Source organism: Candida margitis (assembly GCF_024628925.1).
Source record: "Candida margitis strain CBS 14175 chromosome Unknown scaffold59, whole genome shotgun sequence".
NCBI classification, from domain to species: Eukaryota; Fungi; Ascomycota; class Pichiomycetes; order Serinales; family Debaryomycetaceae; genus Lodderomyces; species Lodderomyces margitis.
In genome coordinates, this window is record NW_026261732.1 from 1 (window position 1) to 13254 (window position 13254).

A 13254-nucleotide genomic window follows, 5' to 3' on the forward strand; every position below is an offset into this window, starting at 1 on the left:
TAGCTAACATTTGCTCTTTATAAGTGTAAGGACCCGGGTTCAAATCAAGTGTCCATTTCCAAAACTTGACCTTCCACTTAGGCAATATCCACTCACATAACAAACCACTTGGATATAAAAAGATTTGAGTGACAGCGACAGCAAGGGTAATAGCCGGTTGCCTTTCGTTAAAGAATTGATTAATAACAGCACTAATTGCAGTCCAGATAATACCAATAAGGTAAACTCTAAAAGTCTCCACGGGGATGGTTGGGTCATCAAATGGAAGTGTTATAGCTCTAATTTCTGGATATGGTGACCAATAAGCAACCAACACGGCTTCCAATCTCACTTGTAAACTCCAATCAACAACCTCCGGTTTACCAGTTGAAGGATCATTTGAAACCAATTCATTTGCTTCTATTGCAGACGTATAATCGGGAGGTTGACTCTTTTTGTTGTCATCTTGGAATGATTCTGATTCTTTTTCTTCTTGCAAATGCGGATGCAAAACTGGGGGAGTATAATCCACCAACTCCTTCCATAACTCCAAATCGTGTTCTTGAATATTAACATCGTGCTCGTGTTCTTGAATTGCTTCTTTCAAAATCTCAACAGCTTCTTGAGTCGACGTTTGCTCAATCTTTTCAAATATAAATGTACACTCAGGAGGCAAGTCTTCAAAGCTGGTCAATGCATCAAAATGCAATCTTTTCATGACATAATCCTTCTGAGCGTCAGTTAAGGTGGTACCAACTTCTCCTATAGACAAAGGGTTTGACAAAATTGCATCTAAATTAACCTCATGATCTTGTGTTTGCAAGTGACTTCCAGCACTATCAACTGACGTGATATGGTCTTCACCTACTGAGACGGTTGAAATTTTCTCAGTACTCATATTGATATGAAATGCTTAATCAGGTAGAGTCAGAGCTTAAACAGGGAGTTAAGAAAATGCGGAGAGAAATGGTACACTTATATATATATACTTATGCACAGGCTTTCACGAATTGAACAGGATTAATTCTCCTCATCCAACAATTGGTATTATAGTATTTGTGCTGTTTCAAACACTGACCCCACATCGTATAAAGAACTTCCACCTGCAAGCTGTTCGAGAAAGAGATGCATATCATGCACGGCACCAAAGAGCACAAAACAGGGTCTTCTTCAGGGTTTAAAGGGGGGGGGTGATTTTTGAATAGTGGCATTATTTCAGCATTAAGTAAATTTTTGGTGTTGATTAGCTACTGTTAGGTGTCGTTTAGATTATACATTTTTTGGTTGAACCTGTTGTTTGTTTTCTGCAGATACTATTTATAAATCCGAGTTAGACAAAACATAAATTTAGTACAAATTTGTAGAATGTGGAAACATTCGAGTTTAAGCGCTGAAGTGAAAATGTCAGGAGCAAATGCATTGGAGAGTTAATTCAATTTTCCAAGCGCCAGTGGGGTTCAAAGTGAACTCTCAAGAACAATAATAGACAATTCTTCTCTACAACTGATTAGATTTATAAGTCTACAGTCAAAGTTTGAAAGGAAATTCCTACTAAGAAGAAGGAGTGCTTTTTCTCAAACTTCTGAGGGAACTAGCTTACGTTGTTGATTAGAACAAAGAGGGCGGGACTTGCCGTAAGGAATACAAATTAATAGGAAAGATAGAGGAGGTGGAAACCCAAGTTAATGCAAAGCAGGTAAAACCTAATTATTAAAAATCTCACTTTCGAAAAGTTGTAACTTTTTAGTAGGACCAAAGAACCAATGAACATATGGTTGATTTTCTCTTTTGTCGTCTGCATTTAGTGTTTTTTTGTGTCAAAATAAATTTTCATCAAAGCTTATAATTTCTTTTGGTTGCATGAGGATAGGGAAATGGAGATTTAAAAAAAATATCACATTGATGCCATCAAGAGTGTCAAAAATGTGTCTCCTTTGCATGTCCTCGTCTCCTTTAGAGATTAAATAGTGGGGTCCACTAAAGATGAACGGATTCGATTATAAAATGTATTTTTATACGGTAATCGTGATAAGCAGATATACCACCATAAGTTGAATATCCGCCACTTTTATAGTGACTGATTTCCTTTTCTTCTAACCCCATTGGATGATAAAAATAACTAAATAATTCTATTGTTATACATTATGCACTTGCATCGGCATAAAATTTCTAGTAACGATGCATGCATTTTGTCTCCAATTTCCAACCCATATTCTAACTCTTGTCAGTCAAAGAAAGAGTACATTTAGAAAATATAGTTCTCTGATTTAAAGTTTTCAACCCCACATATTAACCCTGTGCCGTATAAGCAGGATAAAATTCGTTGGCTAGATGCTTTCAATGGAAGAATCCAGCTGTAAAAGAAAAAGAAACTACCCTCACGTAAACGTATCAAGTAAGAACCTAAGAAGGGAGTATCGGACCGTACCAAACTTTATTATGCTTTGTGGGGGGGGGGGGGATGTGTAATTCTGGGCGCGTTCCATCCCCCATTTTATTTGGTCACATAGAATTAAAGTTGACATATTAGAAACAAAACCTGTTAAATAAACAATATCAGGTTATTTTAAAACTAAAGGTTAATTAATATTCATTCTCTTGTTAAAATAGGAAACTGTAAAACCTTGAATGGCTTTTTTTTGATTTCCTGGTGGTGACGTACCCAATCAGCATACAAAGCAGTTCTGGCTGGGAAAACAATTCTTCCCAAGCCGCCATTGTGACACAACTCATTAAATATTAATCTCGGTTCAGGCTTTGTGTCAATCCCGGAACCGCGATTATTTTGTCCCAAAAAAATAATCTGTCACTGCTCGCCAAAATAATTAACCGCGAATTCCAAAACTGGATTTTTGTGTGCTCTGGAGAAATATTCTAGAGATTGTAGTACATGAGACCATGCATTGCACGGCATTTAAGGTTTCTGTCTATGTCTCTCTTTTAAAATCGTGCTGCAGATATCGGGCCGTAAGAAGAGGACGCATGACAAGTTTTTTTTTTCAAGTTTAAGTCGCAAATTAGAAAAGGAACTGCTAAATTATAAGAGCGAAATGGCTCCCTTGGAGCTGCATGATTATACAAAATATTACTAATTGCAGCAGCATGTTTTGTTTAGAGTCTTTGGTAGGCTAACATATTCACAGATTCAGTAGTCTTTCATTTTTTTTTAACCTTTTAAATAGAAAATTTAACCAAATTCTATAAAACTTTTTATGTTCTACATTTAGGTTCCTATAAGTTGCAAAATAGAACAGTCTCTACTATATGGCATGCCCTAAGCTTAACAGTAATAGTTGCGTTGGCCAATACCCAGTTTTGATTTGATATTACCAAAAGGAGAATTAGTCACGTGGATATGTACTGTGTGTTATCTTGTTGTCCATTTGTTACACTTTACAATTTGTTTTGAAAAAGCCGCACCATTTTGAAAGCCAATAAGCAGAAAGCCATTGTTTAGAATAAGAAATTTTTAAGCCTATGCAACAAGATCAATTATTTCACTAGGTTGAAAACTATTAAGTTCAGTTTAATGGTATTCCCCCTCTGTATCAGACTGTTCCTTATACCTCTTTATATGCGACTCAAATATCAAAATATGTTTTACGTGTTAAATTGTCAAGACATTATTATTTTGTTTTGTTATTGTCATGTAAATTTTCATTTCCTCGTTTAATAATTAGTCGCAAAACCAAGTTTTATGACAAAGAATTGGTGCATGATGAAGGGTTATGCTAAATGCTACATCAAAGAACAATAAATTAATACAGCTAATCTACGTATATGTAACCTCAGTATTGAAAATCAAAAGCATTTTTAATATTGAGCTGATATATTACCTGTTGTGAATGTTCCTTTATTGTGCAACAGAATATCTTCAAATGACCTAGACTCCAAAATTGTTCCACTTGTAAGGCAACACCAAACAAGTCAACAATGAACTTGTTCTATATTTACTCAACAGTCGTGGCTTTCTCTCTAGATCGTCATCTCAACTCTGTATTCTAGCCCTCAGACTCAAACCCTTCAACTTACTCTCTTCTTAAAAACACTTATCTATCTTTTACCAACTTTACGTTCTAGAACAGCATCGGTATATATTCTTGTATCCCATTACATTACTGATTACCGGACTATGGTCTTCACAATCCGCCTTAGATAAAAAACTAAGGAAGGCTTTTACACTTACAAAAAATACGACACATACTGCATACAACACCATACAAAACAAAAACAAACCAAAACAAAACAACCATAAAAAAACGTTAAAACAAAAAAAAAGAAAGAAAAAAAAAACTATATACCAAAAGTGTCAACTATAAGAAACCATACTTTATCAAACACAATCACTCTAGTTAAAACGCATACCATACATCTTCATCAGAACCACCCACAATAATTACATACCACCCCCTTATATAACCCACCAATCAATAGACCCCAAAATTACAGTGATTCGATATATTACTTTATTTTCACAGTAAAGTGTTCCTACTGTGCTATCACAACAAAATCGAACCCCTCATAAAACTTATCCAACTTTTCGTCATTCTTTAATTATATTCCAATCTTTTTGGTACTTTCCCCTTTTTAAGAGCTTTTTTTTGCTTGTCTAAGGTATAAAAACGTCCAGATTCTCCTTTTCCATTCGAAACAATACCTACTTATCTACAGAAACCAACAAACATACCATTTTTGCCCATGAATAGAGCCCCCGACGACTACACTCTGTTCAAACTGGGTGAAAACAACACATCCAACGAGAGGCCTCGCGAATTGGCATCGCCCGTGCAAGCAGTAACCAGGAATGATGATTTGCAAAATTACTACTATATGCGTCACCCACAAACTTATCCTATTCCAAACACTGCACCACCATCAGATCGAAGATTGGGATCAAGTAAACATTCTCGATCACATTCTCATAATGCTGATCAAAAGCAACCCAAGCATCGTTTATTTCATCCGGTTAATCATAACGCGTATCAACAATACCCTTCATATCCTATGAATGTGTCGTCACCTAAACCTTCATCAGCTCCACCGCTATCTCCCCAATCCAGGCGTCAAAATGCCAGCACGAGTAAGAATCCCTGGCATGCTGAACATGTGAGTAGACCGAGTGACGCACAGCCAAATTGGACAAAATTAATTCCGCCATTGTCCGATACTCCAAGGGAGCTGGCTCCAACATTTGCGACTCAACATACACAACTGACTCAACCGGTTTCAAATGATATTCTTCCAAGTAACGGTCACCTCACTCCAGAAAATCAACGGCAAAAGTCACGTAGCTCATCCCACAGATCAAATCTCGATCCATCGCAAAGACACTCCATTGCAATTTCTCCAACACCCGAGAAACAAAGTGAAGAGGGGAGAAGACGAAATGATGACCCGTTAGCTGCACCTAAGCCACAACAGACTATATCAAGCAGACCAAAAACAAAGAAAAAGAGCCGAAAAGTATGCCAGAAATGTGGACTTGAGATTACTGGCCAGTTTGTACGTGCTCTTCAAAGTGCTTATCATGTCGAGTGTTTTACATGTCATGAATGTGGTAAACAATGTTCAGCTAAATTTTTCCCTTACGATATCAACCAAGATGGCAAAACAACACAAGTTGCACTTTGTGAGTATGATTACTTTAAAAAGCTAGATTTAATTTGCTTTAGTTGTGATAGTGCATTGCGAGGGCCTTATATTACTGCATTGGGCAACAAGTACCATTTGGAACATTTTAAATGTTCAGTTTGCCAACACGTGTTTGATTCGGACGAAAGTTATTTTGAGCACGAAAATGATATATTTTGTCATTTCCACTATTCAAAGTTGTATGCATCGCATTGTGAAGGATGCCAGTCATCTATTTTAAAACAATTTGTGGAATTGTATCGAGGTGGGAGGACCCAGCATTGGCACCCAGAATGCTTTATGGTTCACAAGTTCTGGAATGTCTGTATAACTGCAGACTCTGTTGGATTACAGAGAACGTATGGTTTGGCAGACGAAAAATTGGCAGACTTGAGGGCAATTAAAATGGCGGATACAAGTCTTAACTCGGAAAGGTTAGTGGATATCGAGCAGCATATTGAACAGGTGGTGATGAATTGCTGGTTAATGTTGTCTGGGTACGAACAGAGCACTGCAGCATGTATCTCTGACATGCTTCTTAATGCCTGCACAGGAAACAAATATAACGGGTTGGTAGTCACCGGGAAGTTGATATTGAATGTTGAAATTTTATTCCATGCGTTGGACTACGTGTTACTGGCATGCAAGGTTGCGTCGGCCACACTAGTGGTTAAATATGAACAACCTGAGCAAGAAAACCTGGATTCGTCAGTATCTGAAAACGAATATTTCCAATTTTTGAAAAAGGAACCAAGAAATATTACTGGAAAGATTATGAGCTATCTAGCTATATTGCGAAAATCAGCTAGCATATCCAAATCGGGTACCTTGTCAGCAGAATTGTTGTCAGTCATCACTGGATCTGCTCATTATTTGAAATTATTGATACGAATTGGATTATATAATGCGTTAAAATTGAACAAGTTGAATGGGACTACAGAAACATTAGATCACTTTTTACACTTGGTGTCGAGATACGAGACGATTGAATCAAACAAGCTTGAAACTGTGGAGGGTTTAGAAGAGTTTAAAGCAAAGTTGACGGTCCCGCAAAGCTCCACCGATGCTTGCACATCTTGCTCTAAAAGTATTGAGAAATCGTGTGTCAAACTCGGCGATCACAGGTGGCATTGGAAATGCTTTACGTGTGCCAAGTGCCAGCAACGCATTGATCAAGCTGATGTACAGCAAACTCGTTTTGACATTGCACGTCAGTGCATAATCTGTTCACAATGCTATGATGGCAGTGGGGTGACGGGATTCGAAATCATATCTGATTTGTCACAGTTGGTGTACCTTTTAAAAATCGCCTTGTTGCGATCAAGGTCTGTTATGAATATCGATTTCGTAAACCCCGCAATAACGGCGTCGCCAGAGACGGAACTATTGCAGACACCAGATAGGCAATATGAACAAGATGATTATAGCAAAACATTGGACGATGTAACGAGGCTAAGAAGTAAAAGACAAAATCAGAAATTGTCGCAATCGGTGAAAAAGAAAGCGAGAAAGTCGGTAATTATAACAGCACCAGAGGGTGACCAAGCTCATCAGGATGAGGTTGACACATCTAAAGTTGGAGATGGCAGTCTTGCAACAAACATGGGAGATTTGGTACTTCAAACACAACCACCTCAATTTGGAAGAAAGGCCAGTAGCGGATCACAACTCTCCTTTGAAGGCAGAGAAGAATTATCTGTCAGGAAACAGTTACAGATTAGAGATGAACCCCAACGGCAATTGACAGCCACGCATCTTGATCGTACATCTGACTTGTTAAAGAATGAAAAATCATTAACTTTGGATGATATTCCTCGGATTGTCGCTGCTGAACAAGCTCGTGACCAAAGACCCAATGCATTCAAACACCAGAACAAGCTATATCAAAGAACGGGGTCTCATAAACTAAAGGGCAGTGGACACAGTCCCATTCAAACGACGCCAAGTAGTGCGTTGGACCATATTTTGAATACCACAACTCCGGCAAATGACTCTCCAACCTTTGAGAAACAAAAGTTTTATTCAGAATTGACTAAACGTGAACATTTCATCATGAGACATATTGCAGTTGAAATGCTATGTCAAATGAATCATGAGAAATATAACAAGGATGAGTTGTTGTCGATGATTCAGTTGAAGAAACCGCCGACATTTTGGGACAAGTTGAGATTTGGCAGTGGCGGTGCTTCAAAAGATAAAAACAATGCAGTGTTTGGATCGGAATTGAGTATTTTGACCAAGAAGTATGGTGTTGATTCCGATCTTGGTGTCGGGCCCTCTAAATTGAGAATTCCCATCGTTGTTGATGATGTCATAAGTGCCTTGAAACAAAAGGATATGTCAGTTGAGGGTATTTTCAGATTGAATGGTAACATCAAGAAGCTTCGAGAATTGACAGAACAAATCAACAAAAGCCCATACAAATCACCCGATTTCAGTGCTCACACTGCCGTTCAATTGGCAGCGTTGATGAAGAAATGGTTACGTGAGTTGCCCACGCCATTATTAACTTTCAGTTGCTATGATTTATGGATTTCATCTCAAACGGGACAAACACCGGAACAGAAGAAGAAAATTTTACAGCTAACCTACTGTTTATTACCGCGTGATCATCGAAATCTTCTTGAAGTATTGCTATATTTTTTCAGCTGGGTGGCTTCATTTTCTGAGGTTGACAAAGATACTGGGTCCAAAATGGATGCTCATAATCTAGCCACGGTTTTAGCACCAAATATTCTAATATCAAAACAGACACAGGGACAAAATGAGCAAACTGGCGATGCCTATTTTTTGGCTATTGAAGTTGTAAATCAATTGATTGAACAACATGAAGAGTTGAGTATTATACCACTGGAATTGATGAAGATATTCAATGCATGTGGATTTGATGGAGTGGAGAAAGATCTATCTTCCAAAGATATCTTGAACCAAATTGAAAGAGTGTTGAAAGAAGATGCAAAGTGATTGTTGTATATGATGTAATAGTAGATAATTGTCGCAAAAGCTCAATGTCGTATGTTTTATTTTTTTCTTTTCATTTTTTTTTATGATCTTGTGCGTTTCGATGTCAACATAATCTTTTTTATCTGAACCGTCATTAGCTACAGCTTTTTTCCCAGTAAAACACACCTATCCCCACATCAATATCTCCCTCATCATGTCTGCTCTCAATTCAGACTCCCTAAAGCAAATAATCCAACAACGCCTAAATGCGGAACTAGTTCAAGTCGAAGATATGTCAGGTGGATGTGGACAAGCATTTGCGGTTGTTATTGTATCATCGCTTTTTCAAGGTAAGAATAAGTTGGCAAGGCATAGGTTGGTAAATAGCCAGCTACGAGATGAAATCGCTTCCATTCACGCTTTTACACAGAAAGGGTACACACCTAGTGAATGGGTAGAACTTGGTGGGAAGATATAGAGAAACTGAATGGAAAGAGTTGGAGAGCATTAGGTCACGCATGTTGGAAGTTAGAATAGAGATCTGTATTGGTAATGAAACAAAAAATTTTCTTTTAGCTAATGTATAAACTCTAGGCATTCACATTATGAACAGAGATAGGAGGTGGATAAATCAAAACTCCATTGGTTATAGCCCACGCGCAATATGCTGCAAATAACATTACTTATTTGCCCACCCCTTGTTTCCTATTGCATTACCCGCATACAATAACTCGTCACAAAATACCCAGCTAATACATTCTATATCAAGTTCCTCTTGTACATTCTAGAGTACCTCTTGATAATTACCAACCACAGGACTAAAAGCACCGCAAACATAATAATCACCATTACTGGAAACGCTTTCAATCCGCCTTCACTTGAGTCGGCCACCAACCCAACCAAGAATGGAATTCCAGCAGCTCCACCACCTCCAAATGCACAAATAAAGCCAATGCCCACTGTTTGATATTTTGCTGGTAAAACATTGACCAGAGTAACAATGGTGGTTGGGAAAATAGGTCCCACCATAGCTCCGGTAACAAAGACAATGACGAATAGTAGAACCACTTGTTGTGTATATGACACGAGCCAAAAGAGTACGTACCCCAATAGCGAGCCCAATATGTATGAGAAGTTAGCCGACAACTCAGAACTGAAATAGTGCACAGTTACAAATCCAAGTGTACACCTTCCAACAGTGAGTCCCAACCAAAACGTAGTGGCAATGTGTGACGATGCTTTATATGCCCAGTTTTTTATTCTCAATAGATATGTCACCAACCAAGCACCAAATGCAACCTCGCCACCAACGTATATGAAAAGGATTCCGGCAAATGCCCAAATTAGCGGCAGTTTTACTGCTTGTGTAAATGTAGCCGAATGCTCTTCCTCCTCTTTATTCTCCTCCTCGATTTCAAAATTCGTCTTGTTCATGTCATTAAGCTCGACTTCATTAGGGTCACCAGCATTCTCCTGTGGCGTCGCTGATTTTGATTTTTGGTGTCTCAATTGTGCCATGTACTTGTACTTTTTTGGTGTTTCATATCTAAACGTATACCCAACTAATACGAGCACCGTTGCTCCATAAGAAGCTACTAAAAGATAATAAGTGTTCCAATTCCATGCATTGTTTGCTTTTTCCAAAAGATACGTAATCAAACTAGGTGTTATTAAACTTCCAATACCGTAACAACCATGCAAGATCCCCAACAATTGGTTCGAATCAACTAAATTTCCCATCCATGCATTTAATGAAGCATCCAAAGCACCGAGGCCCACACCATTCAAGAAGTAGCAAATGAGAAAGACAAAAAAAGGTGGCTTAAATGATACACTCAAGTTTCCCAATGTCATGGCTGAAGCTCCCATAATTGCAACTCCTCTAATCCCTAGCTTGTCATGGGTCATGTTGTTGACCAATGCCATAGTCAAGTACCCCAAAACGGAGCAAAAGAATATTAAACTCACATACAAGTCGTTTAAATGATAGTACTCTTGTAATTTCGGAATCAATGTACCAACTGTCTGCTCTCCCAACCCAAATAAGATGAAAACTAGGTATGCAGTTATTATTTGAACTTGTAGTAATCTTGAATGCCTCCAGTTATTTGTATCGATCGTGAGAATCTCGCCTTCGAACTCCACTTTCTGCAACGATGTAAAGCTTGAAGGGTCAGTAACCTCATTGTTATCGATTGATTCGTTGTTAAGCTGTGAATAATGTGAATTTGGATCCAGTGACATAAAAGGAGTACTCAATCTAGACTTTAGATTATCTTCAAACAGACGTAATGAATGCAGTCGTGTTGCTTTGACTTATTGCTTATTAAAGTTGCAATCGTTTTTCGCTTTTTTTTTTTTCATGTTTTTGCTTTCGGAAAATCTCTCGCGAATTCCGCTTCGGTATGTTTATGCGAGATTCTTTCGAATGAAGGTGGAGAAGATTAGCACAATTTTAGCTGTTGCCACCGGCCACCAAAAGCTTTTTCAATCGAATAGTTTTTCTACTAATCTTGGACTGATTTTTGAAGACCTTTCCTTAATCAATGACATGGTTACTGTAGTTTTCGAAAACTAATTAGTTGTTCAGCACCGAATTCAGGTACTTCTAGAACGAACAGAACATTATGTGTGAGGTCCACAATGGATGCCAAGTTTGTTTTGCAAATTTTTTTTTATGCGGTTATTTTCTGGCTTTGAGAGGTATTTCCATATCATATGTTTGTGCATCAACATTGGCCACTCCTATAGTAGACAAACAGTTTCACCAACTCTCAGATACTCCATGCTTGTCCCGTGTAATTCAAAACGGAAATCTCTGCCGTTGTTTTGCAGAAAATGAACATCGCATATTCTATTTAGCGTGAAAATATCTCGGATAAAAATCGATCCGGATCGGGAATATTTTATCTTTCTGGCAAAGCATACTTGTGCTTTTCAAAAGTATAAGTACTTCAAGTTGATCCAGGAATTCAACAAAAGTGTTCAAAATGAGCCACGCCGGTACCACCTTATGGATTTACGAGATACTAATCTATTCAAGCCAATAGTCATTGGAAACAATGTACAATTGAATCACAGAATCGTACACTTACCAACATCAAGATCTAGGTCTACTGATGACGGAGAAAACTTTCCTACCGACTTGATGGTACAATATTATGATTCAAGGAGTAAAGCAGAAGGGTCGTTAATTATCTTTGAATCGTCCTTAGTTTCACCTAGAAGCGGGTTAATGCCATACAAATCTGGAGTGTGGAGTACCGATCAATGCAAAGCATTAAAACAAATAACTGATGCCATTCATGCTAATGGCTCCTTTGTATCGTGCCAGGTTTTTGCGCCCGGAAGAACTTCCAATATAAGCTTGTTGAAAAGGAAAAACCTACCTTTTCTCGCCCCTTCGTCTATATATCACTCAGAAGATCTGGAGAAAGCGGCCAGGGACTTGAAACATTCGTTGCAAGAGTTGACAATAGACCAGATATATGCCATCCAGCAAGATTTCGTAACAGCTGCAGCAAACTGCTTGACAGTGGCCGGATTTGATTTTGTTGAGCTCCATGGTACTTCGGGATTTTTAGTGGAGCAGTTTCTTTCCCCTGTTTCCAACACCAGAAGCGACGAGTACGGTGGAACAGTTGAGAATAGATGCAGGTTTTTGAAAGAGATCATTGATATGTTAATTGCTCACCCCAGTATTGGAAGTAACAAAATTGGAATTAGACTTAGTGCTTGGTCAACACATTTTGGGATGAAGTATCCAGCTGATGAGTACTCCATGGATGAAACGTTTCCACCGTTGGTGTATTGCGAGCACCTACTTTCCTTTTTAGAAGATCATAAGCAGACTGGAAATGAACTTGCTTATGTTTCAATTATAGAACCGCGTGTCTCTGGATCACTTGACCAAAATCCATTGGGTCGTACAAATTCGTCTCTACTACTGAAATGGTCTGGTATAGTCGTTAGAGCTGGGGGGTATGCGACAAACTACAAGGGTGATCCAAGTTGTATTGCATCAAATAATTCAAATTTGAAGGTTCGCCATGGCCAAATCCACCATTATTCATCTTTGATTAACGATGTCAGTTTAGATGATCGCACGTTGATTGGATTTTCAAGACCATTTACATCCAATCCCGACCTTGTTGAGAGACTCAGAAATGACAAGAAGTTGGATTTGTATCACAGGGAGTATTTTTACACTCATCAATTAGAGGGGTACTTGACCTTTGGAGAATATGTTGATGACGAACTATACTCAAACACTTTGAAACTTCCGTACAAAGAATTGCAAAGGCGTGCTGAATCATTGGCTTCGAATGGAAACTTGCATGGGGCGCAATGTAAAGCCGTGTGACATGGGTTTTTTTCGACACCAGACAACTTTCTGTGTATATGAAGGATTTTTGACTTGGATAAGTAAACTGAATAGAATAACCTAAGACGCTATGCGTTATAACTTTGTAGCTGTTCACGTGACTTCCTTTATTGGCTGCGCGTTCTTTTGTTTACGCGACAGTAACAAATTTTATTAAACCAAATACAACTCTACTAAACGCCCTAGTTGCTTCACCATTTACAATATTGATCCAAATCCTCAAAAACACCACCTTTGCAATTCATGTATAGCATAACAAGAAAGAAAAACGCCAAAATACGAAACACAAGCCAACAGTGATAGTGATATCGTATTAA

General features: G+C 38.3%; 3 protein-coding genes and 1 pseudogene across 4 annotated transcripts; 2 read left to right on the plus strand and 2 right to left on the minus strand. All coding sequences in view use genetic code 12, as the record gives it.

The window, feature by feature from the left end:
• On the minus strand, positions 1 to 877 carry CANMA_000355 (annotated as a pseudogene). The gene has a single exon. A coding segment is annotated over exon 1 (877 nt).
• A 3800-nt stretch (positions 878 to 4677) lies between these two features.
• Positions 4678 to 8574, plus strand: LRG1 (Lrg1p; the record flags this gene model as incomplete). Its single annotated transcript, XM_051815740.1, has 1 exon — positions 4678 to 8574. One exon carries the CDS (start codon positions 4678 to 4680, stop codon positions 8572 to 8574), a length of 3897 nt encoding a protein of 1298 aa, XP_051673996.1.
• A 738-nt stretch (positions 8575 to 9312) lies between these two features.
• CANMA_000357 (uncharacterized protein) lies at positions 9313 to 10797 on the minus strand (the record flags this gene model as incomplete). Its single annotated transcript, XM_051815751.1, has 1 exon — positions 9313 to 10797. The coding sequence occupies one exon, from the start codon at positions 10795 to 10797 to the stop codon at positions 9313 to 9315; it is 1485 nt and encodes a 494-aa protein (XP_051673997.1).
• A 541-nt stretch (positions 10798 to 11338) lies between these two features.
• On the plus strand, positions 11339 to 12916 carry CANMA_000358 (uncharacterized protein; the record flags this gene model as incomplete). Its single annotated transcript, XM_051815762.1, has 2 exons — positions 11339 to 11379; positions 11536 to 12916. The coding sequence occupies 2 exons, from the start codon at positions 11339 to 11341 to the stop codon at positions 12914 to 12916; spliced, it is 1422 nt and encodes a 473-aa protein (XP_051673998.1).
• Positions 12917 to 13254: the final 338 nt, after the last annotated feature.